The sequence below is a fragment of the Osmerus eperlanus genome, chromosome 4, assembly GCF_963692335.1.
Source record: "Osmerus eperlanus chromosome 4, fOsmEpe2.1, whole genome shotgun sequence".
Classification (NCBI taxonomy): domain Eukaryota; kingdom Metazoa; phylum Chordata; class Actinopteri; order Osmeriformes; family Osmeridae; genus Osmerus; species Osmerus eperlanus.
In genome coordinates this window covers 2,257,289-2,285,230 of record NC_085021.1, presented here as the reverse complement: position 1 = coordinate 2,285,230, position 27,942 = coordinate 2,257,289, and the positions used below count along the sequence as shown (strand labels likewise).

Genomic DNA, 27,942 nt, shown 5'->3' with positions numbered 1-27,942 from the left:
CCATCATTTATCATTTACCTGCCAAGCAGCATTCCAGTCTGATAAAGCACCATTTGACTGTTTATAAAACGAGCATAGCTTTGTCACTGGGAGTCTGACATTCAGAAGTCAGATGGGTCTTCTGTGAGTGTAGCCTATTATCCTTGTTTCACAAAGAATCACTTCCTAAAGAAATATGTAAAGATGGACGTGGACCAATATCCATTACATGACAGATAACAGGTCCAGGACATTAATTAGCAAATGTTTACTAACAAGCCTAAATGTAGTCTTGTTACCCTTTTTTCTGCCGTTTAGCAAGGTCTTCAACTGACTGGTCGGCAAGCCTATGCAAAAAACATGCCGTATCCCTGCAAACCCGTCTGACTAGTCAGTCTCTGTCCTGAGTAGAGTGGAGTTTGTTTCAGACTGAGACAACTCAGCACTGATTGGATGGGCAGTGCCGTCTGATTGGCCTGTAATCAAAGGCTGTGATGTCTCAGTGTGACCTTGCTTTTTAAAGTCCTGCCCTGAAGTACTTATTCAATTATATAGCTGCACTCCAATCAAATGATTAGACTGTGCTGTACTTTTAAACTACACATATCCCGCATGCATCTTCTGTTATGAACGTGATAAAATATTATAAATATAAATATATAAACAGGACATAAGATGAAATGTATTATCCTACAGATAGTGTTGCTCAAGCTCCTTGGCAAAAGAATCTCACCGTGATGAAACAAAAATACATTTATTTGAATGCAAACATTTAGAGGTTAAATACATGACTCAGGTTGCAATGAAGGGTTGAAACATACCAGTAGCAACAAACTGAAATTTGTATAATCTTCATTCTCACAGGACATCTGCAGACATTTAGTGTTTATGAACTGTAGCTCAATATCGGTTAGTATTTGCTGTCTGAGCATAAGCCTTCAATTGCCGTCTCAGTCTTGTTCAGTCAATGTTTGAGTAGCTCCTCCATGTACACCGAGTTCATGCGATAAGCTGCTAACCAGCTTTGGGCCATGGTCGTATACTGGTAGCCAGGGCGAGACTGTTGCTGGGTGGGGGACATTGAGGCATAGTATCTTTCCCAGGCTCTGTAGTGGGCCCCCCAGTAACCCTCAATATCCCCATCCACCAGCCCATCGTGCCCATCTCTCCTAGTCGTCTCCTTTTTCCGTCTATTCTTGGGTACTTTCCCTGTATTCGCCTCCTTGACTCTCTCTACAGTCTCACCCTTAAAATATATCTCCATATCCCCTCCTCCTGTCTGGACTGGAGCATTTTCCCAGGGCTGCTTGCTTGCATCCTTACCTGTTATAGGCTCGATATCTCTTTCCTTTGTGCCTAAGACTCTCCCCTCTAATCTGGGCCTTCTCTGGTGGATGTTATGTGGCAGAGGTGGGGGGTTGCTTTTAGTTCCAGAACACGCAGGCTTTGCTTTGTCTAACCATCCGTGTTTGACACCTAGAGTCTGATCAGCCAGGCTCTGCAGTATTTCATCAGCCTGACTTTTGTCCTCCATGTCAGAGCCAGAGCTATCTGAGGCAGATCTTGACGGTGAAGCCCTGTTCCAATCAGGACGCTGCATTGTTGTGTGTAGAACCGAGTTCTTTCTGCTCAGCACCGTATGAGCGTGTGTGAGTGGACGGTCACATTCACCATCATCAGTGTCATGGAGTGTGTGTGAGTCCTCGTGCCCGTGCTGGTCGCTGAACCCGTTGCCCTCTCCCTGACCTCTGAACTGGCGGATGATCTCCACCGACCTTCCCAAGCCTTCGTTGATGAAGCTTTGGAAGTCTAACTCTGCTTCCAGGAAGGTCAATGACTCTGACCCTTGACTCTTGAAGGCACTGATGGGAGGAATCTTGGGTAAAGCCTCCTGCTGCTCTTTACGACCGAGATCCAGTGAGGGCCCAAGTGCTGCTGAACTAACAGGGGCAGGTAGTAGGGCATCCAGGACAGGAAGCACCTTTCTGGGACTTCCATCATCTTTGGCCCCAGTTGGGAGATGGCCCATTGCGAGGCTATGGTTCTGGTCCCTAAAAGATTCTGGAGCAGGGGCTTTGGCCTTTGCCTGCCTCCTCTTCAGTGTTTTGGGGAACAGTTGACTGTGAACCTCCTGTGATGCAGAGGACACCACAGTGACATCCCAGTCACAGGATTCCGGCATTAATCCAGGCTCAATAGGGTCTGAGAAAAAAAAAAGTGGAAGGCATCAAAATCATATTGTACAGTTTTAACCCTTGTGTTATCTTCGGGTCATTCTGACCCATCAGTCATTGTGACCCACCGTCGTATTGCGACAGATTTACCGCATACAAAGACAAAGTGAAGCATTTTCTTTTAACCGTTGGGCTGTCTCAGACCCCCCACATTGCAAAGGTTAAAAGAAAATTATTTTAATTTGTTTTTGTATTGGGTAAAATTGGGTAAACACAACGATGGTTCGTTATGAACCTTTGGGTCATGTGACCCGAAGGCAGCACGAGGGTTAAAGAGTAGCCTAGACAGTGACATGTCAATTCGCAAACCAACTGTCAGCATCTCAACCATAAAAGCCCTCATTTATTTGTATTGTTATTATTTATGTTGCATGTTAGTTCTATTCTTCTTCTTCTGCCATGTGAGTCTGGCAGCCCTACAGTCTGAACTTATCGCAGCAAATGTGGACTCTCTTACTCAAACATTCTAGCACCACCAATTGGGCAAAGTTGGAGGTGCGTATACATACGGTTCAAAAGTTATTTACAATTATAAACAATTTTAAAAATGAGGCATCTTTGGATTCACTGGATCAAGCCGAGCTCAACGCACCGTGACGTCAATTTCTGGATATATAGATTTTTGGATATATCAAAGGCGGCTGTAAAAAAAGGAAGTGAGGTCATCTCGGTATAAGTTATAAGTCCAGGTTAGTTTAGGTAGTTCTTATCACACTGATGTCTGTTCAAGTGCTCATATTTCTGATCAGTTTGTTTTAAATTCGTTATTTGACGATATAAAAAGGGGTTAGTGTGTGCCCGTGGTTGGGTAACACCAGCGCAAGATGGCAGCAACCGCATCCGGGATATTTTCATTTTTGTACAGTGGGAGAAAGTGGAGACACATCGTTGTTGTGTCACCTAGTTGTTGCACAAGTGCAATGGAGGCTTTGGTTGAATCCCAATACTCTGTCTTACCCATACCCCTTACCCCTACCCCTACGTTTACCCCTAGCCCTTGTGTCTCGAAACTGGGGGGGAAGGGCTACATATCCCTATGAAATGAGACAACACTTGGTTACGGTTACGTATATCGATGTCTCCAAAGCAAGTATTTTTATGGACTGATATCAAACGAAATTCGCTTCATGGAGTTTAGTTAAAACTGTAGACATGCATGGAGTCCATTCAAGGCTAATCAGAGAAATGCAGGACTGTTGTGCAAATCAGCAATGTAACGTTAGCGTAGCAAATAGCTATTTATAAAAACTTTTCAATTAAGAACATGGTTGCAAATACATATGTACAGGACTGTGTTGAGCACAAAATAAGACTGTCATAATTTAATAAATTATTTAAGCCGAAAATATTACATTTACGGGACTCTCTGGATGATCTGTCATCATTGTTGCAGGTAGCGCAGTATTCACATACCCCTAGGTTTCAAGTAAGCTCCAGTAATAAATAGGCTTTAAAACCCTGTAAGACCCCTTGTTGCAATATTACAACGTCACTTTTATCGCTCCAAAAAACACATTTTCAAAAACGTTTTTTGGGAAAAGACCACATTTACATAGTAAATGGGTTCTATTGTATTGCCTTGCAATGCCATTGGATTGTAAATGTGTATATAGGTCTGGCCAGAAGGCCATGAACTCACTCTACCTGCCAACTTTCCTGGAAGTGCATCTCCTTGTTTCATTCAACTGTATATCTCAACATTGAAGTAAGTAAATGTCATGAAATCTTTTTTTGGGTGATTGTTATAATATGTAGTTTATGTAAATATTAAAGGTGACATGACATGAAAACTTCACTTTAGGAGGTTATTTAACATTAATATGAGTTCCCCTAGCCTGCCTTTGGTCCCCCAGTGGCTAGAATTTTCGATAGGTGTAAACCAAGCCCTGGGTGTTCTTCTCCGCTTTTGAGAAAATGAAGGCTCAATTGATCCGTTTGAAAATATCTTTGTGACATCACAAGGAGGAAGTTTACCTCCCCTCTCTCTGCTTTGCCCGCCCAGAGAATCTGGCCTGCCCATAAGAAACTGAGCTACGACCGTGCAAGTGTTTTTATCCTCGAGAGACATCATGGCTTGCAAACGAACGAAGCATTACATTTGCTCAGTTTGGATGTACAAAGGAAAACAAAAAACTTTTTAGAGTTCCTTCATCCGAGCCTCTGAAGACCCAGTGTCTTCATTTTATTTTCTCTGGAAATGCACCTACACAACTTCTGTTGTAGGCGCATTTGTTTTGTATGTCTGCGCCAAACACTTCAGCCACGACTGTTTCTTCAATTTGAGCTAATACAAAACTGGCCTTGCTGAAATTAAATTCTGGATCAGTACTAACTCTCCTTCGTCCAGCTACTAACCTCGGACAACTAAGTTAACTAATGCTATATCATTTTGTAGCTTTACTGTATATGGTTACCTAGCTTGCTACCCTTAGAATGTGGCTGTAACATTAGCTCTGCAGCTAACATCTGAGTTACTGTCGCTAATGGAAAGGTAGATAGCATCAAGTATGTGTGTGAATACACGTGCTGTAACGTGAGTGTTGTACACTTCTTTGTTATTTGGATAACCGTTCTGCTGTTGGTGTTATGGCGCGCGCGATAACGAGTGTGTACCTCTGCAAACCAGGGTTATCTGATGAGAATGGGCAAATTCGAGGCATCTTACAGCAACGGGGCTACAGCCATTGCGATGTAAACATTAGCTCCTTGTGCCACCCCTCCGCTCCTCATTTGCATTTAAAGCTACAGACAACAAAACAGCGCGTTCTGAGGAAAGCTCCTTGTGGGACTGCTAGTAGTGGCTGTAATTCTGCACCAAGGCTGAATTTCGGGAAAGAGACTTCTGATACAGTATTAGGGGACCACTAAGGCCTATATAAAAGCATCCAAAAACAGCATGCCATGTCACCTTTAAGTTATTTTGAAATTCATGCATCACATTAGATTTTTAGCTTGTTATGTCATTGTTGTAATTTTGCAACGTGGGTGAAAAGGGTAGCTAAAATACCATGTGCACCTTGCACACGACATTCCACTTCTCAAATGTTCAGATATAAGATAAATACTTACAGAAATAATGTATTTGATGATTCACACTTTATAAATGGGTTATTTGTTATAATTTTAAGTTTAGACCAGATTTGAATAATTCTAAATGGAAGTCTTATAGAATTCTTATAGAGAATTTGTATTATATTGTATTTTATTATTGATATTTGATATTGTATTGGCATTATTGTTATTATTACTATTTTGCTTAATATTGGCTTAGCAACTTTTAAAAACTGTTTACTGTTAATTTTAACTATTGTAAAATTCATATTTTGTTATTGTAAATACAATAACCACCTGGAGTCAGGTGGCTGAGCGGTTAGAGAGTTGGGTAGTAATCTGAAGGTTACCGGTTCGATTCCTGGCTGTGCAAAATGACGTTGTGTCCTTGGGCAAGGCACTTCACCCTACTTGCCTCGGGGGGAATGTCCCTGTACTTACTGTAAGTCGCTCTGGATAAGAGTGTCTGCTAAATGACTAAATGTAACCACAACCCTTCCCAGAAGCTACAATAAAGCTGTTGTGGCTGTGTATGGATCTTCCACACGCTACTGAGGTCCCTGACAGTGTAAAATGAATAAAGTGTAAAAATGGCCAATGTGTTGTCTTTTCCTTATTACACTGGGAGAGTGCAATCATCCAATCCACCAAGAAACTTAAAACGAGATTGAATACCAACAGAAGAATATTGCAGGCGATTTGGGCAATTTTTTGGGGGCCGCTACCCACACGGTTAGCTGTGTTGCTCGTTCCACGAATGCTCCTTACAAGTTGTACCTCGTTGTAAAGGTGACTAATCAGGCTTTCCAACGATATAAAATACACTACCAATTGGTATTATTAAAGGGGAGGAATAATCGACCGAAATAACGTTTCCGAACTTTTTTGGAGGAATTTACATTTGTTTTCTGGGCACTGTATCGTAGTACAGTGCCCAGAAGTAGGCCTATCATGTTACGTTTCATTTTAATAAAATAACAAAACTGGACTTTTATGGATTATTACTACAATACAGATTACATAATAATGATGGAAGAAACCGATGGAAGAAACTCGAGCAGTGCCTGGAGTCATGTTGGTTTGAGGTGTTGCTGGATGTTAATGTTTGCTTATGCTCACGTACAACAATATTGTGTTTAACTCTTTGTGGGATATAATTGTAAACCTACATGGCGAATAAAACCAAATTCTGATTCTAATTCTGAAATCAAAATGTTCCAATACTCTTGACTGCTTCCTTCCTCCAGTAGTATCCCTATTATCTCTGCTATTTTCCTAATAACTGTCTGCACCTCTAGCAGACGTGTGATATCTGGCATGTATGATTTGTCTTCAAATAAAACAAGAAGCAGAGGCTTTGCTTCCTCTATGGCTCTGGTCCAGAAGAGCACCAACACTTCGAACAAGTTTGTGACGTTTGAAGCATTATAAAGGTTAAATAAAAATAAAATTGAACGTCATCAATCACGTCGATGTCGTAAATTGACATAAGCTCTAAAACACTGTTTTGAAACTGTGCGTATTGTGTTTGTGACACAAACGTTGACGCGTCTGTGCAATATAAGTCCCACCCCAATACTGACGAGCTAATTAAGAAAAAGACAAGATTTAAAGTGGATGGTTTATTCCAGTAGGTATAGCTGGAAGGTTACTAGCTAAACACTGCGCTGACCAGGGGCCTGTACTACGAATCAAGATCAACATGCTCTGGATCACTTTCAGTTACCCGGCTACGCGAAGCGTAACAATCGCAATCACGATAAGTGGTATCACGACTGCGGTTATCAACTCTCTAACTCAACCCAGGTCTTTCCAATCTAGAGACGTGCGCGTTTACATAAAGGGGCGGTGTTTGCACCGTATGTCCAATCGCAAACATGGACAGAACAAGAGCCGCATATTTCACGACGGAGGAGCCGACAATAATCTTCCAAACTTTGTCTACTCCTCCTGCATGAAATATTGTAATACAAACATATCAGGAATACAGACATATAATACAGACAAAAATAAACAAAGTCGCTGCTGCCAAGCTGGCAGAAAATAGCAGACGCTGTAAATGCGTAAGCTACATGACTTATTGATATCTTGTGTCCCAAGCACAAGGTGTGACCATAATTACACGTGTGCATTCCATAACGTTAAACTTTTGTTGCTGTATTATTGGGTGTGCTCAAGCCTTCGGCGAGAGCACAACCATTGTTCTCTCACATATATATTATTATTATTGGGTGTGCTCAAGCCTTCGGCGAGAGCACAACCTTTGTTCTCACATATATATTATTGGGTGTGCTCAAGCCTTCGGCGAGAGCACAACCTTTGTTCTCTCACATATATATTATTTATTGTTTATTGTTTATTTTCGCCCCCCTAAAACTCAGTCAATATTTGGCCTACATACACAACGGCGGTGACAAAAGGTTCGTCTTGGTAGCGATTGCGTTGCTTCTATTGGAATTTACGTTCCGTTGCATGGTTTGGGCTTAAGTTAAGTTTTTGTGGCGAAAAGTGAAGCTAACGGTGGCTAATTTGCTAGCCACAGTCACTGACGTTACTAACGTCACTACGTCACTAACATCACGAAAACACGCGTGACTACCTGTAGCAGAACATTCGTTTCGCATCTGTTAACATGGGGGATAGCTAGGCTAACTATAGCTTTACTGCAAGGCAGCTGCAGGAACGCCACAAGCAAAGAGGCCAGGGTGAGAACTATTTACTAATTTTACTTTGTGATATGACACACAATTGTGATGTGTAATGTACAATATTAGCTGATATTATTAAGGAAGTAAGCCCACATCTACTTTCGGAAACGGTAGTCTACTATTTCACTGAAATATTAGCATCATGACATTAGCCTCTGTTGCCCGGGCAACACATACTACAGTGGTCTATGATGTATCTGTTTTCAATCGTTAAAATAAACATTCCTCACATATACATTTTCGTTGTAGGATTTGTTATGACATTAGATTACAAGTAAACTTTTTGTGGGTGAAATTATCATTACCTGTGGTTTCAATCCAGTGTATCACTGCAACGCTGTAGCCTACGCGAGACACACTACAAAAACATCTAACATACACAGCTGTTTAGGAAGTCAAACGGCGACAGAACATGTTCGGCACTCCCCTTACTTAAATCAAAAGTCTATCTAACTACTAACCTGAACTTCATTGCCACAGCCTAAACTTTGTCAATCTGTTCATGAAAATAATTAATTTCAGCCTAAACCGTAAATACAATTCAACCAACGCAATCGCTACCAAGACGAACACAGCAGTAGTCTAGTAATGTACTGTAGTAGTAGAATTTACCGGGGCAGCTTCTCCACACAGGGCTATATCACATTTTGTGTTGTTACTGACTGATCGCTACCAGTGAGCTTTTTATGAATGAGCGATTTTCCACTAAATAAATGTCAAGCTTATTTACGTTTTTGGGGACATATTTTCAGTTAGCAGATGGTACTGTTTGAATCACGATTCCATCTTCTACTGCCGGTAACGTCGTAGAATAATCTTCAAAGGGGGTTCTTTATTAATGAATGAATGCAATATGAGTAGGCTAAATGCCTGAAAATATCACGAGAAGGGAAAACTTAAAAGGACGTTTAAATCATAGAGATTAGGTCAATTTTTACACAGGTCTGCCAAATTTATTCGTTTTGATTCAGCTATGAGGCTGCCTCTTGCAGGTGAAATGAGAAGACATCATTTTTAATTATACACTTCACTCGTATTTTCAGTTGTAAACGAGCAACACAAAAAATGCTTTTAAATCTATGTAATCTTTATAAATAGCACTCCACCCAGCTGCTAGTCCAAGCACTTGTCCTCTCCAAGTTGGACTATTGCTGCTCGCTGGTCTCCCAGCATGTGCAACCCGCCCTCTTCAGAGGATTCAGAACGCAGCGGCCCGCCTGGTCTACAATCTACCCAGACGCTCCCATGTTACCCCGCTCCTCATCTCTCTCCACTGGCTACCTATCATGGCCCGTATCAGATTCAAGACCCTGGTATTGACCTTCCGAGCAGTGAACGGGACTGCACCCGTCTACATCAAGTCTCTCCTGCAGCCCTACACCCCCACCCGTCACCTACGGTCTTCTTCAGACAACCGCCTGGTGGTCCCACCGCTCAAGACCGCCCGGTCCCAACACAAGCTCTTCTCCTGTCTGGCCCCCCAGTGGTGGAATCAACTCCCCACTTCCATCAGAGACACTGACTGTCTCTCCACCTTCAAGAAAAGGCTCAAGACGCACTTGTTCCGGGAGTACAACGGTACTTAGGAATGGTTCGCTTGACCCATGTTAGTTTCCTCAAGGATCACATTGACTCTTGCTTAGGGACTTGTTGCTCTTGTGGTTAGTGGTAACTGACTTAAATTTTTGTACTCGCTGTGATATATTGTTTTATTATTGTTGCTTGCTTTTTTTCCACAGGTACACTTGCACTTATAGCAGTTCATGTTGTTTAATTGTAACTTGTTTAACTACATGCTCTTATGGTTCTTCCCTTTGGCACTTATTTTGGTTGTTCACAATGTGTGCTTCATGTTTTGGCTACTCGCAATGTTTTGTGGCTATCTTGTTGTTATGATCAGTGACCTATGCACTTTGTAAAGCTCTCTCTTGGAAGTCGCTTTGGATAAAAGCGTCTGCTAAATGAATAAATGTAAATGGTTCTTCCCTTTGGCACTTACTTTGGTTGTTCACAATGTGTGCTTCATGTTTTGGCTACTCACGATGTTTTGTGGCTATCTTGTTGTTATGATCAGTGACCTATGCACTTTGTAAAGCTCTCTCTTGGAAGTTGCTTTGGATAAAAGCGTCTGCTAAATGAATAAATGTAAATGTAAATAATAAGTATGCATTTTTATATAAAATATACAGAAATATCAGTTGTAAAAATGTCATTCAAAAACGGACCCCTGTGCAACCGACGCAAGCAAGCACACCCTACAATTTCCCCAGAAATTGTACCCTCTCTAGTTATTATTATTATTTCTTTTTGCCCCCCTAAAACTCAGTCAATATTTGGCCTACATAGACAACCTAGGTGTCAAAAGTTTCGTCTTGGTAGCGATTGAGTTGCTTCTATTGGGATTTACGTTCCGTTGCATGGTTTAAGTGGAAATTACGTTTTTGTGGCGAAGTGAAGCTAACGGTGGCTAACTTGCTAGCCACAGTCAATGACGCTACTTACGTCACTAACGTCACGAAAACTCGCGTGACTACCTCTAGCAGAACATTAGTTTAGCAGCTTGTTAACTTCTGGGAGATAGCAAAGCTAACTGCTTTACTGCAAGGGAGCTGCAGAAACGCCACAAGCAAAGAGGCCAGGGTGATAACTATTTACTAATTTTACTTTGTGATATGACACACAATTGTGACGTGTAATGTACAATATAAGCTGATTTTATTAAGGAAATACATCTACTTTCGGAAACAGTAGTCTACTATGTCACTGAAGTATTAGCATCATGACATTAGCCTCTGTTGGCCGGGCAACACATACTACAGTGGTCTATGATGCATCTGTTTTCAATCGTTAAAATAAACATTCCTCACAAATACATTTTCGTTGTAGGATTTATTATGACATTACATTACAAGTAAACGATTTGTGGGTGAAATTATCATTACCTGTGGTTTCAAACCAGTGTTGCTCACTGCAACGCTGTAGCCTACGCGAGACAAAACATCTAACCTACACAGCTGTAGGAAGTCAAACGGCGACAGAACATGTTCGGCACTCCCCTTACTTAAATCAAAAGTCTATCTAACTACTAACCTTAACTTCATTGCCACAGCCTAAACTTTGTCAATCTGTTCATGAAAATAATTAATTTCAGCCTAAACCGTACAACGGAACGTTAAATAAAATTCAACCAACGCAATCGCTACCAAGACGAACACAGCAGTAGTGTACTGTACTGTACAATTTAGTGATGGGCATTCCGGCTCTTTTTCGTGAGCCGGCTCGTATGGCTCAGCTCACCAAAAAGAGCCGGCTCTTTTGGCTCCCGAACGGCTCTTTAAAAAATACATGTTTTAACTATGAATTTGACTATGATGGATGTGAAAACAATTTGAATTTAATTATTAAATGAAATCATACTCGACCGTAACCACATATCTTTAAAAATGCATTGATTTGTCATGGCTCTCCTCCGAGTTTTGACTACTCTCTGAATGTGTGTGAGTTGGCTCGGCCCTCCCTCATGCAGGATTGACAGGAACAGAATGTGAGGATGATTGTGTGCGCCTTTAAGCCTACAAGTATTTTTTTGTTGTTCTTTGAATTAGTCAATTATTTTAAATACAATTAAAATTCATTATTTCATAATAATTTAGTTTTTATAGGCTGTATTAATCTATTAAAAATAGAGTCGGCTCTTCAGATATGCGAGCCAGCTCCCGACGTTCACCTTCAAGAGCCGGCTCTTAGAGCCGGATCGTTCGCGAACGACCCATCACTAGTACAATTTACCGGGGCAGCTTCTCCACACAGGGCTATATCGCACTTGGCGTTGTTACTGACAATGATCGCTACCAGTGAGCTTTTTATGAAAGCGATTTTCCACTAAATAAATGTCAAGCTTATTTACATTTTTGGGGGCATATTTTCAGTTAGCAGATGGTACTGTTTGAATCGCGATTCCATCTTCTACTGCTGGTAACGTCGTAGAATAATCTTCAAAGGGGGTTCTTTATTCATGAATGAATGCAATATGAGTAGGCTAAATGCCTTAAAATATCACGAGAAGGGAAAAACTTAAAAGGACGTTTAAGTCCTTTTACACCGGTCTGCCAAATGTATTCGTTTTGATTCAACGATGAGGCTGCCTCTTGCAGGGGAAATGAGAAGACATCTATTTCATTCTACACTTCACTCGTATTTTCAGTTGTAAATGAGCAGCAAAAAAAATATTTTAAATCTATGTAATCTTTATGAATAATAAGTATGCATTTTTATATAAAATACAGAAATATCAGTTGTAAAAATGTCATCCAAAAACGGACCCCTGTGCAACCGACGCAAGCAAGCACACCCTACAATTTCCCCAGAAATTGTACCCTCTCTAGTTTTAGTTGCAACCCTGGCAGTGGCAAACGATCGTGGGAGCAAATAAAAAATAAATATAAAACCATAATTCAAAACGGTAAGTAGCAGTAGGCAATACTTGCACATATTTTAAGGCCAACAAGTACAAGGCTGAATTGCCTGAGTCAATCCCTTTTGTAGGATATTGGTATAGCTACAAAGGGCCTATAGAACAATGAAATTGCTTGCAGCCAACAGGAAGAAAAATAAGGCATGAAAACTGGGGGGGCCCTCCTCCACAGGACTTCACTCCTGCTGAGGAGCTGGCCCTCTCCAGCAATCAGGGTCGCCCCATGATGGAAGGAGTGGAAGGGGGCATTTCTTCAGACCCTGGTGGCAGCAGCACGGAAACCCAAGCATATGTATGTTTCAAGTAATCTATGTGACCATGTTCAATCAACAATTATTTATGAATATTGTAGGAGTGAAATGTATTACTGTTCTCTGCAGTGACAGGAAATACAGTGGTGTTGCTGCCACCACCCACTGTTGTCCCACTGTGCCATACAGAGGTAACAGTGAAACTAATAGTCATACACCAGTATGTATGCCATATGTGGTTGCAGAATATTGATCAAATATGCCATTTACTTTCTCAAGTGGAGGTCCTAGATGATCAGGAAACTGTGTCTGCCTGCTCAGAGAGCATTTTGGGGGTACACTTTTGAGTTTTATTTACCACTTGCAACACAGATGGTGAGAGTGTGTGAACGTGTGGCTGTGATTGAAGTGTCTGTAATGACTTGCTAGTGGTGGTGGTCTGAACATGAGACACAAGGTCCTTACAGTGCTCATTTCAAATATGACTCAATTGATTAAATTGCTATGGTGTTAAACTCAGCAGGAAGAAGAACGTCTTCCTCCCCCTGAGCCTAGGGCCTCCAATTCAAGGCCAAGACAAAGACACAAATTATAAGCAATGAACCTTGAAACACTGTGTGTGCCTTGCAAAGGGACAATGTTCTTTATTTGTTTCAGGTTGGAGCAGACAATGTGAGGGCCCTGTATAAAATAACCCTGGAGCTCGATATAGAGTATAAGAGGCTCGATATAGAGTATAAGAGGCTTTTAATTAAAAAAACAAGGCTGGCTTTTCTGTGTTCCTAGGGAAGGGAGAACACATAAGGATGTATTTGTTAAACTTTTTTCTACGTTTTGGTCTTTTTATACCTTTTTGTGGCTTTTTTGTTGTGCATTTTGAGTCTTGTGGGGGTTTTCACAATTTATTTATTTCAATGTCCTATTTATTCTTTTTGAAAAATGCTATAAAAGTGAATGAAACATCCAAATTCAATGAAAGTAGTGAAATTATCATTTATTTAACTTGTGAAGAGCATGGTATGGTACCATACACATTGTTCTTTTTGGTTTGAAATGTTTTGGTTGAAAGAAACATTTCTGATATGGAAATTATTAGAAATAGGCACAAAGCAACCCAAGGACAACAGAATGGGTTAAGGGGAGACACCCCAGGGATAACATATCAACATGAAACCTCCCCAGTTGAAAACTAATATTAGGTCAAATATTGTTTTCATTACTAGTTTCCTGTAAATGTATGTTTAAATGAGCAAATGATGCATTAAGTTGTAAAATATGATATAATGTGCATACATTTCCAGAACGGAAATAAGAACATTGCATGAAGACAGAATGAAAATCCTTGTTTCATTTTGTCAACATATTAGAGTCCAAAGTTTTTACAAAGGGCACTTTGGATATCTCTTTTTCATCACTCCATTAATCAGAGTATGGTGGCAACAGCCATTGAAGAAAATCCTTTGAAAATTGCGCGGCAGACCGTGTTCTTGCTCAGGTTCTCCGCATCACCCACACTATAAAAGTAGGTAGCGAAATAACAAAACGGTATATAGTCTGTGGGACTGTGAGCGCACGGCTTCGATGTGTCGCATTGGCAACATACGGCTCAAGAAGCTGGCAAAGATACGTAATTCCCTCTGCTGAGAATCTATATCTTTCATAAAGATACTCATGAGGGAATGCGAAAGGGTTTTGTCGGTCTCTAAATGATCTTGCTCTTCTGAGCGCACCTCTCACTATCCGCGCACCAAGCTCCACAGGATCTTATATGAACAGTGACGGCATTATCCTCAAGAATTAGTTAGTGGGAGGGGCTTTTATACCGGTTGATCTCTGATCTCCAACTTAACCTGCTCCCGACCAGGTTAGCTGTTCAGCATGTGTTACCATGGCGATCTACGCCGGTAACAATTGATCCTCCGTCGTAGTACAGAAAACCCTGGGTTGAACCTGAAGTTACCTCGCTAACGCCAAATCTTGATTCGTAGTACAGGCCCCAGCTGTCTCCGGTGTTTATCTACATCTTTAACACCTCCCTTGAGACATGCCATGTGCCAGCCTGGCTCAAGTCCTCCACCATCATTCCAGTGCCCAAAAAGCCAAGGCCAACAGGTCATAATGACTACAGACCCATCCCACTGACCTCTGTGGTAATGAAGTCTTTTGAGCGCCTGGTGCTGGCACACCTTAAATCCATCACAGACCCTCTACTGGACCCCCTACAGTTTGCCTACAGAGCCAACAGGTCTGTGGACGATGCAGTTAACATGGCCCTCCACTTCACCCCACAGCACCTGGACTCCCCAGCATCCTATGCCAGGATCCTGTTTGTGGACTTCAGCTCTGCCTTCAATACCATCATCCCCGCCCTGCTTCAGGACAAGCTCTCACAGCTGAACGTGCCTGATTCCACCTGCAGGTGGATCACAGACTTCCTGTCTGACAGGTGCGTTAAGCTGGGAACACAAGTCTCTGACTCCCGGTCCATCAGCACCGGATCACCTCAGGGCTGCGTCCTTTCTCCTCTGCTCTTCTCCCTGTACACCAACAGCTGCACCTCTAGTCATCCATCCGTCAAACTCCTGAAGTTTGCGGATGACACCACCCTCATTGGGCTCATCTCTGGTGGAGACGAGTCTGATTATAGGTGGGAAGTGGCCAACCTGGAGACCTGGTGCAGCCAGAACAACCTAGAGCTCAATGCTCTTAAGACAGTGGAGATGGTTGTGGACTTCACGAAGAATACAGCCCCACACTCACCCCCATCACCCTGTGTGACTCCCCAGTCAACACTGGAGTCCTTCCGCTTCCTCGGCACTATCCTCTCCCAGGACCTCAGGTGGGAACTGAACATCAGCTACCTCACCAAGAAAGCACAACAGAGGATGTACTTCCTACGGCAGCTGAAGAAATTCAACCTGCCAAAGACAATGATGGTGCACTTCTACACAGCCATCATTGAGTCCATCCTCACCTCCTCCATCACCATCTGGTACGCTGCTGCCACTGCCAAGGACAAGAGCAGGCTGCAGCGTATCATCCGCACTGCTGAGAAGGTGATTGGCTGCAATCTTCCTACCCTCGAGGACCTGCACACCTCGTGGACCCTGAGGCGAGCGAGGAAGATTGTGGCCGACTCCTCCTACCCTGGTCACTCCCTGTTTGTCAATCCTCTCCGGCAGAAGGCTGCGGTCCATCAGGACCAATACCACACGCCACAAAAAACAGTTTCTTCCCTTCCGCTGTTGGCATCTTCAAAAAGGCCAAGGGTTCAAACTGACTTCCTGACTTACTTTCCTTAAAACACACTGCACTACACAATCTTGTACCATTTGAATTTTTTGTAATATTTGTCTTTTTTTTTTTATTGTAAATTACTGCAACTTATATTTTATTTTATTGTATAGTTTATTTTAACATTAAATCAGCATGCTTTCAAAGGGTTTGCTTTATGGATGAAATGATGGCTAGATAACAGAACGAGAATATAAAGTGGATACCATCAGTATAGATCGGTGAATTTTGTTGCATAAATTAATGTGTTTACTTATGTCAAAACTACCTGCACACTGCAAATGTGCACAAAACTCAACACTATAATCACCAGCGCGCATCACAGACATGGGCACCATTTCTATCACTTTAGCCTCCTCTGTCGGTTTCTTAAGGCATGGATATAGCGACAGGAAAAATGTTCGTACAAATTTAGTCTCCTCAGTCATTTGTCGTGTCTTATGAGAATGCGATACAGCATTGCATAGCACAAATACATCATAGCAAACACCTTAGGCTGCATAATCATTTGCATATATGTCCAGAGCATTGGTAATTTGTTTAAATTAATGATAAATTGCTTTTATGACGTGCATAAGTGACTAGAATATATAATGTGGAGTGCTTCTGAACCGACAGAGAATTTCAATTGTGATCAATTGAATATTGTGATCACTGTAATATGGCATAATTCTACACGGCAGGATATACTCCGAGTAGGGGTGGGACAAAGAATCGAAGTTCGATTTATTGCAGTGTATATTTTTTACGATTCATGTTGAGGCCAAATTCGAAACGAATCGAAGACATTTTACATTGTATTTCATGTGTCTTTTGTCTAAATCATTAATTACACATTTTAAACCTTAAATTCCTGACATTTCTGAGACAGCAACTAGTGTTTGTAAAGGGAGATGCCTGGATAGGATAGCTCCAGATCAAGTGTCAACCATCACCAATGTGTCCTCTAGACTCACCTGGAAGAGGACACAGATTGAGGCAGCACTTCTGAGCAATGGCCATCAGTTTGTTTTCTTCCTCCCCATAGCAACAGTAGGTCACAGCCAGCCCCTGAGTACCTAGAGACAGATGATTTAATAATTGTCCAATCATTATAGACAGAGTACTGCATACAACTGCTCTGTCGTTGTCAAGGCAATGTTTAGTGGGTCTCATGCCTCTTGAGGTGAAGCATTCACTCTCTTACCCTCCTGAAGGACAAAGTAAACAATTGACCTTGGGGTGTTTTTTCCAAATATAAATTATGGTTGCAAAGTGTGTGTGTGTGTAGGGGGTGGGCAAGAGAATAAATAAACAGAGGGATTTGACAAACGCACCAAAGCGACCTGCCCGGCCGACTCGATGCATGTAGGTCTCCCAGTCCTGAGGGACGTCCAGGTTTATCACCAGGTTCACCTTCTCTGCATCTATACCCCTGGAGGTCTAGAAGCAAAAAAAAACAGGGAGAAATTGAATTGAAGGTAGTTACCTAGTGAAGAATGTATTAATTTAGGCAAGTAAGAAAACCTCTAAGGATTAATTTTACATGTGTATGTATCCTCACCAAGTCGGTGGAGATGAGGACTCGACACTGGTACTGCTTCAATTTAGACATGGCCTCCAGTCTCTGGTCCTGAGTCAGACCACCTCCACACAATAACAGCATACACATGAAATATAGTCAAAGTTCATATACTGGATTAAAATCTTGAAATGAAATAAATGAAAAAGTATCCATAAGAGTATTTTTGTCAAATGTGTATCCATACATCCATTGCTGCAACAGTAAAGTTTTCCCTCAGGGATCAATGAAGTTACAATCCATCTTATCCAGGGGTCCTCGAGAGCCGCTGTCCTGCATGTTTTAGATGTTTCCCTGCTCCAGCACACCTTATTCAAATGAATGGTCATTACCCGGCTTCCACAGAGCTTGATAACAACCCATTCATTTGAAACAGGTGTGCTGGAGCAGGGAAACATCTAAAACATGCAGGACAGCGGCTCCATCTATCCAAATACAATAAAACAATCTTGCATGGTGGAGTTGGGACTACAACAAAACAGTTGCTTTGCACTGTCAAGGGAAGTGGCCTTTTTGCCTCGGATTCACGTCTTTCGTAGCACTCCGCAAGTAGTCCGGTAACTTTTCAACCCCAGCGTACTACATTGCTTAGCGACGCCAGCTGATCCGAAGCCTATCTGAATAAAATGTATAGCCTACATACCAGGCAACTATGGACGAGTTTCCGATTAACTTCAATATTTTTGGGAAATACAGCGATTTTGATACTTGGTTAAAGGCTGAGTTGTTGCCATCGCCAGTGAAGAAACAGAATGCCAACAGTTGTTGCCATCGCCGTTGCTATGCATGTTCAACGTCTTTGGCGAACTATTTCTCTGCTGATCAACACTAGTCTACGAATGGTAACAAATAAAAACAAATTAAAAGACACACTGTGTTAAGTTATTGTTTCGTTTTGGCAAGCAGCCGTGTAATAAGCGGGATAATGTATTCGCGTCGGGGTGCTGGTCGCCCTGTCGGGCTTATTTTCCCGACAATGACCGGCGTTCTATACATTATCCCTTACGTAGCACCCCCTGCTGGTGTCTTCCCCTTATCCTCACCTGAGATGCAGACTGCAGGCAAGCCTTTGGCAGAAAGGATATCAGCCAGATTCTGAGCCCTGTAGGAATGAAACATGCATGATTATGTGCACACACACATAAGCTTATGAGTAGGGATAGGACGTATGGCACTGACGCATCGATGCTTGTGTCGCAAAACCAATACGCACAGTTTTCAGTTTCAAATAACGATAACCATGTGATAGATGATGTTCAATGCAAACGTCACAAACTGGTTCGAAGTTTTGCCGCTCTTCTGAACCAGAGCCATAGAGGGAACGAAGCTACCGCTTCTTGTTAGACAAATCACACATTGCCAGAGAAGCAGCACCAGGCATCGCTCGAGTTTCTTCCATCGGTCATTATTATTTAGACAAATCCGTATTGTAATAATTATAAATCCGTGCACTTGAGTGTTGTGTTATTTTATTGAAATGAAATGTAACATGATAGGACTAGGCAGGTCTATACAGTGCCCAAAAAACAAATGTTGATGATTCGTCAACATTGTCAACAGTAATAATAATTAGTAATAAAGTCCCCCCCACTTCACAATAGGCCTACATATCACAACTGTTAAGAATAAGAAAAAAATCTGTGTAATCTAGTTTAATTGATATAACGACCGTATCGTTTAAAGACCGTCCACCCGCATCAACAAGTAACAGCTTTTTCGGTTGTGTAGCTGGTTAAAGCGATATTTGACGACGTATTGTTAACGCGAGTCTGGATACCCGAGTTCGCGTCCCAGTGCAGGGCACCTCGGAAGATAGTCTTAAACTTTTACTGTGAGAAAATGACACAATTCTAACGGCCTACAGATGTATCTCAACATTTTAATGTGTGAGCACTAATATCAGATCAAAATGAACACATGTAGGCTTAATTAAAATATTAAATAACGTAGGATAGGCAGAGACAACCACTACGCCTCATTCAGCCAGTTTAAATGGCTGCTAGATGACGCTGTTCATTTTCTATGCGCCGATAGTTCGGCTCTTTGGGCCGGCACAATCCAGAAGAAACCACCAAAGCTTCACAAGGCATTGTTCGCCCATCCCTACTTATGAGCCACTGCACCCAAATGCCATCTTAAACTGAAAGAAAAACTGTCCATTCCAAAATGTCATCCTATTAAGACAGATACAAGATTTTAATCATGGTCTTCACCTGGAGTGAAGGTTTGAGAAGACCAAGGCTTGATTGAAGGGCACTTTGCTGAACAGGTCCAGTAGAAGTAGAACTTTCTCCTCAAACACCCTGTGAGGCAGAACGTGTGATCTGACCTGCTGGTAGTACTGCTTCAAACCTGATAGGGAGACGAGGACATCTCTCAGTGAAGGAAAACCATTTAATCAACGACCATCCCTCCAAATTAAAATTTAGTTATTCCTTTGAGGCTACAAAAAAAGTATGCAGTTGACAGAAGGAAGGATTTCTTGAGGGACTCACAGAGCCAAGACTACCTTAGAGTCCCAATGCTCTGAGCATGACAGCACTAACCTAGGAGTCCGGGATCGGTGGGGTTGAGTCTGACAAAGACGGGCTCTCTCATGTAGCGGGCCAGATGCTGAGCAAGGGATTCTGGATAGGTGGCAGAAAGCGCCAACATCTGTTTGTTCACAGGTAAAGAGGAGAAGATCCAGCTGGAAAGGAAAGTTTGTGGGGAGTTAGGATCTGTAGGAGGATGTGTATGATAGACAGTAGGAGGGAGAGAGTACAAATATATTGTATATGTATGCATGTGTATGTACTGTATGTATGATGCAGAAAGTGTATGACAAGAAGGTTAATAAAGGTAAATATCTGTCTGTGTGTGTGTATGTGCATGCGTATGTGTCTCACTTAATCTGGTCTTGGAAACTGCCCTCCTCCAGCAGTTTATCTGCCTCGTCCAATACAAACAGACGGATACTGGACGTGGATAACAAACCCAGTTCTATTAGCTGCTTTATGCGTCCTACACACATACAGGTAAAAACAAGACGTGACGGTTACTTTTTTTTTTTAAAGCACAAACTCTACAAAAAGCATTTCCCAGGTTTTTCTAGTCTTGCATACTTTTTCCGTAAGTCAAAGTTTGGTTCAGAAAAACACACTCAAATATAGGACTAGGTTCATAAGGACTGACCAGGTGAGCCAACAGCAATGTGGCATTTCTTAAGGTGAATCTTGTCGTGGCCCACGGGCCTGCCACCGATAAAGACATGGCATTCCAGTCCCTCCATGGCACTACCAATGGCCATTACTACCCCGTGGATCTGCACAGCAATCTCGCGTGTAGGAGCCAACACCAGAACCTAGAAACATACAAGTGTGTGTGAGCATGTTTATTCATTCAACATATTTTATTAACACATTTATGTGTAATGTGTCTTGGACTTTTACGTTTGGGTGGGTTTCATAACTTTTGAAAGTGACAATGGCCGGGTTTCCCAGATTCGTTAAGAAGCTCTTAACGCTAAGAGCTTCTTAGGAGCGTTCTAAGAGCGTTCTAGGGCGTTTTTAGAACGCTCTTAAGAAGCTCTTAGCGTCAAGAGCTTCTTAAACCCGGCCAATGTCTAGCAGACCATGGAGGAGAGGCGGTTAGAACTGAAACTGTACTGTAGCGAGTGGTACGTGCCAGTGGAGTGAGTGGTACGTGACAGTGGCTAGTGGTACGTGCCAGCGCCTCCACTGGTACGTGACACTAGGTAGTGGTACGTGCTAGTGCCTCCACTGGCGCATGACAGTTACTGTTCTGTTGATAGTGGTACGCAAGTGTCTCGTGGCAATTGCATTGGGTGTCTTGCAGCTTTTGTTTACTGTCATGTAACTGCCATGTAACTGCCCCACGGCCATTTTAGAATAGGAGAACAGGCTATAAACTTTTATTTTTTAAATATGTGTGGCGGCCTGCAGAAACCCGTGGATGTCGAGGCCGCTGCCTATAAGCCATAAGATCGAAAATCGTTTTCTGTCAAAATTGAGATTTTTTATGTTTTGTATAGTTAACACCCTAAACTTCATTGTAATGTACAAAAAGTATATGATTACTTATGAAAAACTGTCAATGTCAACGGTTTTTGGACATGTCAGCTAGCAAGATTTTCAAATCAAATGCTCAGTTTGCCTGCTCTTTTGAGTGCTGCAGCAGCCCCAAACAACTGATGAATGAAGTCAGGCGATTAAAATTAAATAACTTGCTGAAAAGTTATTAATGTAATGTGAAGGGTTTCCGCAGGCCGCCACTGTGCTAACAGACTCCAAACCATACTTTTGTTGTCTCACTACAAGTTCACCATACAAAGTAGTCGAATTAGACATTATGTTGTTGCATGTAGTGTAATGGTGTGACTAATGTAAAGCAGACTTGTACACACGTAATGAATTAGTAACAAATTATTTTACTCAGAGTAACTGAATTTAAGCGTGCACATGAGCCACCGTTGTAAACGCATCGTTGTGTTGTTATCAGCGCCTCCTAGTGGCGTATATGAAAATAAAGAACTATTCTTAACAAGTATATTTACTCAGAGTATCAAAATGCAAATGTAGGCTACCTATATGTTGACTTCAGTTATTCAGGGTTCTTGCAGGTTTCAGCAAGTCAAATTTAAGACCTTTTTAAGACATTTTAAGACCATAAAGACTGAAATTTAAGACCTACACGATGCATTACCCCCAAAAATATTCTAATCAAAGAAATTCTGAAAAGAAAACATTTTATTTCAATGAATTCAGTCATTGAAGAAGTATAAATGTAATTTACAGATAAAACAATCACATTAGTAATTTTTTAATATTTTTTAGGCAAAGTTTGCAGCAAGCCTTGTACCTGGAGCTGGGTACCGCTTGTAACCAACAGCGGAAATCGCTGTGATCTAGCCATGTCTCGTTGAAAGTACACTTTCCCATTTTCCACACGTAGCCGAACTTTAACAAACTTTGAGGAAGCGCAGACGTATTTCACGGGCAGGTATTGCATTTATAACAGGATTTGTAGTTTCATCACCGTGTACATACCAACACCAATATCCCCCAGAAAGAACTACAACACACCGAACCAACGTTCTGAGGGCAGCGTTCTGCTGGTTTCGTTTGTAGAGCTCCGCTTTGTAGGCTGCGACTCAATACTTTTTTGCTACTTTGTCATAACTTTCTGCGGCCAGCGGTTCTGGAAATGAACAAGGGTAAAACCTTTTTTAGACCTGACTAAATGAAATTTAAGACCTCGGATGAAAATATGGCCGTTTTTAAGACGTTTTAAGGCCTTAAATTTAAAGTTCTGAATTTTAGACTTTTTAAGACTTTAAGACCCCGCGGGAACCATGGTTATTACAATTAATGATAAACGCCACTAGGAGGCGCTGATAACACAACAATGAGCATTAGAGACGTAGGAGGGTCTACAACGGTGGCTCATGTGCACGCTTAAATTCAGTTACTCTGAGTAAAATTATTTGTTACTAATTCATTACGTGTGTACATTAGTCACACCATTACACTATACATAATGTCTAAATCGACTACTTTGTATGGTGAGCTTGTAGTGAGACATCAAAGTATTAGGTCGCAAGGTGAACAACGAAAAAAGTATTTTAGAAAATGATTCCCGCTCCACAGTCTGGCATCTACACAATCTTTAGCTCATAAAAAAGAACGAGTCGTGCTAAGCTACCAAAAAAAGTTTGTCGCTGAAATTCCAGTCGATTATCGTTGCGTCTATGTTTTATGCAGAACTAGTTTCTTCAGAGCGTAATAGGATTTTGGTGGCACGGTTCGACACGTGATCGTTCTACACCAATAAGGTAGCTGCTTTTTGTCAACATGGATGGATATGGTTGGCAAATAGAGGATGGGACCTTGCACGTAACAGAAATTCGGCCCCTGACAGTGTTTTGCATGTGATTGTAAGGCAGAGTTTCTGGATACATGTACAGCTTGTGTCTCTATAAGGTCAAGAGGTCATGCAGTGAGGCCCCCTCTGAGCAGTATATAGCATGCAGTCCAGACAGTGGGGAGACAGTGAGGAAAATCATGTACAAATAGGGCTTATGTGATTAACGACCACTTCACCTGCTGAACGTTCTAGTGTATCAGTGTACTGACCACTGAAGACCCGTTAAGGAAGCGATTCTGTGCATTCTACGTTTGAACATGTCCAGATACTGTATTTAAGCACTCTTGTAAGAGAGTCTTCACTCATGCTAGCCACTCTGTGGTGGATTGGTGGCATGATCCGACGTCGAGCTAATAAAACCGTTTTTATAATTGTCGTGACTCCTTCGGCCTGCCTTCTCCAGAATTGACATCTTATCTGTGATACACTGCGGCTGCAAAATTGCCTGTGAGACAGGCATATGTTCATGTTTTTCTGCAGGACTGTGTTGCACAGACTTATGTCGTTGTTGTAATTGTGCCAACACAAAAGAAACTGAGGAACTGGAAGATAACTGTCCTGACACTGACAGTGAGGACTGATTGTCCTTAATCTGTTATTCCTTATTCTGTTTTGTACAGTTTTATACATCATATTTCATATTTTTCATAACGATTGTTTTTATGGTTGATCAGTGTTTTCATTTGTGGATGAATGAATGAATTGAATGTTACAACAACGACATAAGTCTGTCTGTCGTCCCGTCCCCCCAGGTTAATGTAATAGTTTAATAACTAATGTAATATTTCACATATTTCCATACTATTTCCCCTAAAGCAATCAGGTTAGGCTACTTACAGACCTTCCACTCATAAAGTATGTTCTAAATGGCATAAATGCTGCCAATTATAAATTGACGTATTAATAATTGACGTTGGTCAGTAGCCTATCGATTAAAATAAATCCTGTTAAATTTGCCTGAAAACGCCTAAACAGCATACCCAAAGTAAATTGAAAGCTGTTCTTGAACCATTTGGAGTACATGCATGGTCTCTTTTGAAAGCTGACAATCTGAAGTTATTTCCCCTGTTGTCAGGACCCCTGTCAGTCCTACTAGTGTTGAGTAATAGCAGCTTGAACACAAGGAAAGTGAAAGTTTATATTTCCACCTAGAATTTGTTTTGAAAACAGAGGCCTGAAGAGGCCTAGAGGTGGTAGGTATTAGCTGGAAGACTAAATTGGACCACAGGTTGAAGCCTTACCCAATTCAAATCAAAAGTCAAACATAATACCACAATATATTCATATTTGACACATGTTTTGAGAGTACATCCAGGCGTTTTCTAAAAGGGCCTTTTGGAGACTCCAAAATGACCCTTTGTAACCAAGGTCAAATACTTAGGATAAAAAGGTATTATTTTTCATAATTGTTATCTCTAATGAAAGGTGGTACTTAGAACTATCATATACAATAGCTAAATCCCTAATTAGTATTACTGAAACACAAAAACTGAAGCATGAACACATTGGAGTGCTGATTGGAGTATCTGATTCCCAGGATTGGCGCACAAAGAACACTGATTCTGTCAACCATATTGCGCAATCGACTTTTATTTTGAAGGCTCCACAGACGCATACAAATGAGGTATTGGCATTTTCAGCTAGCTGTCAGCTACAAGGCTAACGAGCTAATTTCAGAGCCCGTCAAAGCCAGTTTGAGAAATTTGTTTAGAACAAGTGTGGGGGGTGGGGGGCAGGGAGGGGGCAGGACGCACAGACCTAGTTGACTTCAGAGGGCTATCAACGGGGCATGGAAGCTCCTATTGGGTCAAACAAGGTGTCAATTGAAAGGGGCGGGTTCAACGGACATTTTGATGCCTTCATATCGTAAATACTCCGTTGCTAACCGGAGAAAATAACACTTATGTGAACAAGTTGTTTCTTCCGTCGGCTAACTTGCATAATGAAACAAAGGATAATGGCTATTCATGAATGTAAAACATTGTATTTGGACGAATTACTTTACATGGTTAGATACTTTGAACCCTTGGGAATGTACACAGATCAAGTTTTGATGTGTTGTTTGCATACCTGGACGACACTGAACCTTTAAGGGTAAGTAGAGACGTTTGGCTTTGGTGTTGTTTACAAAGTGGTGACTGGACAAAGACGTTGACTAAACTTGTTGTTGTGACTCAATCTTGAAATGGTTTACATATCTACAAGCACAAGAATCGTAGCTTTCCAATGATGTATAACATGTGTAGTAGTCAATTTTTTATTTATTAACATTTAGTGCGTAGTAACTGGGGGAGGAGGGGGCAGTGTTTCGGGCCCGCGGGCGGGCCTGCACGAAAAACAGGTTAAGGTACTCGAAAGCATGCACACTTGTCTGCTTCATTTGAGCTTGATAGGCTAAGCATTCTGTAGCAAATAATAACAATAAACCCACTATTTATTAATTAAAACTACTTCTGCATAGTAATGCACCGAAAATACAAACGTAAGCAAAGGCAGCAATCGCTATCGAATCAACAGACATGTGCAATTTAGCTAGCAGGGGAATAATACAAACAACGAAGATCACCAGTTAACTTAATTTAAATTTGCAAAAACTATAGACTAATACAATTAACTGACAAGTTAGCTATACGACTTCTCAGAGACGCACAATCTCAACTGTGGTGTGAAGCGTGTATCCGTGCTATTCTCCGACATGCACTCTAACAATCACATAGATGTCCTAAAATTTTGTACAGCCCTATTTCTGATACTATGGCGGCAGAAATTTTGTTGTGGCGGGCCGCCACGGCAAAATAAACATAGAGGAAACACTTTAACTTGCAAGGTCCCATCCTCTATTTGCCAACCATATCCATCCATGTTGACAAAAAGCAGCTTCCTTATTGGTGTAGAACGATCACGTGTCAAACCGTGCCACCAAAATCCTATTACGCTCTGAAGAAACTAGTTCTGCATAAAACATAGACGCATCGACAATCGACTGAATTTCAGCGACTAACTTTTTTTGGTAGCTTAGCACAACTCGTTCTTTTTTATGAGCTAAAGATTGTGTAGATGCCAGACTGTGGAGCGGGTTGAAACGATAACAGGGTTCACCTTACAGCCTATATGGTTTGGAGTCTGTTAGCACGACAAGTTTAACTTATTTAAAAAAAAAAAAAAGTTTATAGCCTGTTCTCCTATTCTAAAATGGCCGCGGGGCAGTTACACGACAGTAAACAAAAGCTGCAAGACACCCAATGCATCTGCCACCAGACACTTGCGTACCACTATCAACAGAACAGTAACTGACTACGTGCCAGTGGAGGCACTGGCATGTACCACTAGCTACTGTCAGGTAAAGGGGAGGCGCTGGCACGTACCAAAAGCCACTGTCACGTACCAGTGGAGGTGCTGGCACGTACCACTAGCCACTGTCATGTGCCAGTGGAGGCACTGGCATGTACCACTAGCTACTGTCACGTACCACTAGCCACTGTCACGTACCACTCGCTCCACTGGCACGTACCACTCGCTACAGTACAGTTTTGGTTTTCTAACCGCTACTGCCATGAATTCACCTGTATGGTGCTGTTCTCAAGGACCAATGAGTCCAGGGCGATGGTAGAAAACACACAAGTCTTCCCTGTACCAGACTTGGCTTGCACTATCAGATCTGAAAAAAATAGCAAACACGTAGGTTGGGAAATTGCCATTGACGTCGATTCATTAGATTCTTAATTATGTCCAATCCAGTCAAAAGGCACTGTGGGTAGGTAGACCAAATAGGTCCTACAGTAGTCTGGGCCGATTCTATAGGTGGGCTGGAGCGGATAATATAGTCTACACTGCTAGCCGAATTGGGTAATGTCAGACGCTGCGCCAAGTCTTCAGTTTTCAAAGCGTGCGGCTTTTAGTATTTCAAGTTATTTTGCAGAACAAACATTTGTAGTAGGCTATATGATCATATAGGCTAAGTTATAACTCATTGTTTTGTTGTAATTTAATAATGTTTTGTGTAGGGTGGATTGCTGGTTTTGTGTGTACTGGAGACAAAGGGCTTTCCTTGATTACTGCTAGGTAGTTGTGTAGGCCCGCTCTTCACCAACCAACATTTCTCAGTAGCCCCCTGTCAAAGTTGTCTAGAACAGGGGCTTGATACCGGTTGAACATGGCTACTGCTAGGTGGCTAGCTATACAACTACATACCTAATCCACATCTGCCCAAAGGAATGGCTTTGAGCTGAATTGGAGACGGCCTCTGGAAGCCGGCGCCCGCGAGTCCATCCAGAACTAGCGGGGAAAGCAGCAAGGAATTAAAGTCTATCCCCTCTAAGAGTAAAACATCACCAGTACGCGTTCGTGTTTCAATATCGTGGGCAGATTTTGCAATGGAAGTAGCCATGTTGAAGTACAGCGTTGCGAGTGATCTTCCTAGTTTTCTTCGTCTTCTTCTTCTGTTGAGGATATGGTAGATTGCAAA

General features: G+C 41.8%; 1 protein-coding gene across 1 annotated transcript; it reads right to left on the bottom strand.

Annotated features, from left to right (window-relative positions):
- Positions 1-717: 717 nt before the first annotated feature.
- Positions 718-27,942, bottom strand: ddx20 (DEAD (Asp-Glu-Ala-Asp) box polypeptide 20). Its single transcript, XM_062458216.1, has 11 exons — positions 27,669-27,942; positions 27,041-27,135; positions 20,727-20,895; positions 20,441-20,555; positions 20,099-20,241; positions 19,766-19,904; positions 18,596-18,654; positions 17,535-17,617; positions 17,308-17,413; positions 16,948-17,049; positions 718-2,181 (listed from the first exon to the last, which is right to left on the bottom strand). The coding sequence occupies exons 1-11, from the start codon at positions 27,862-27,864 to the stop codon at positions 944-946; spliced, it is 2,445 nt and encodes an 814-aa protein (XP_062314200.1). The 5' UTR covers positions 27,865-27,942; the 3' UTR covers positions 718-943.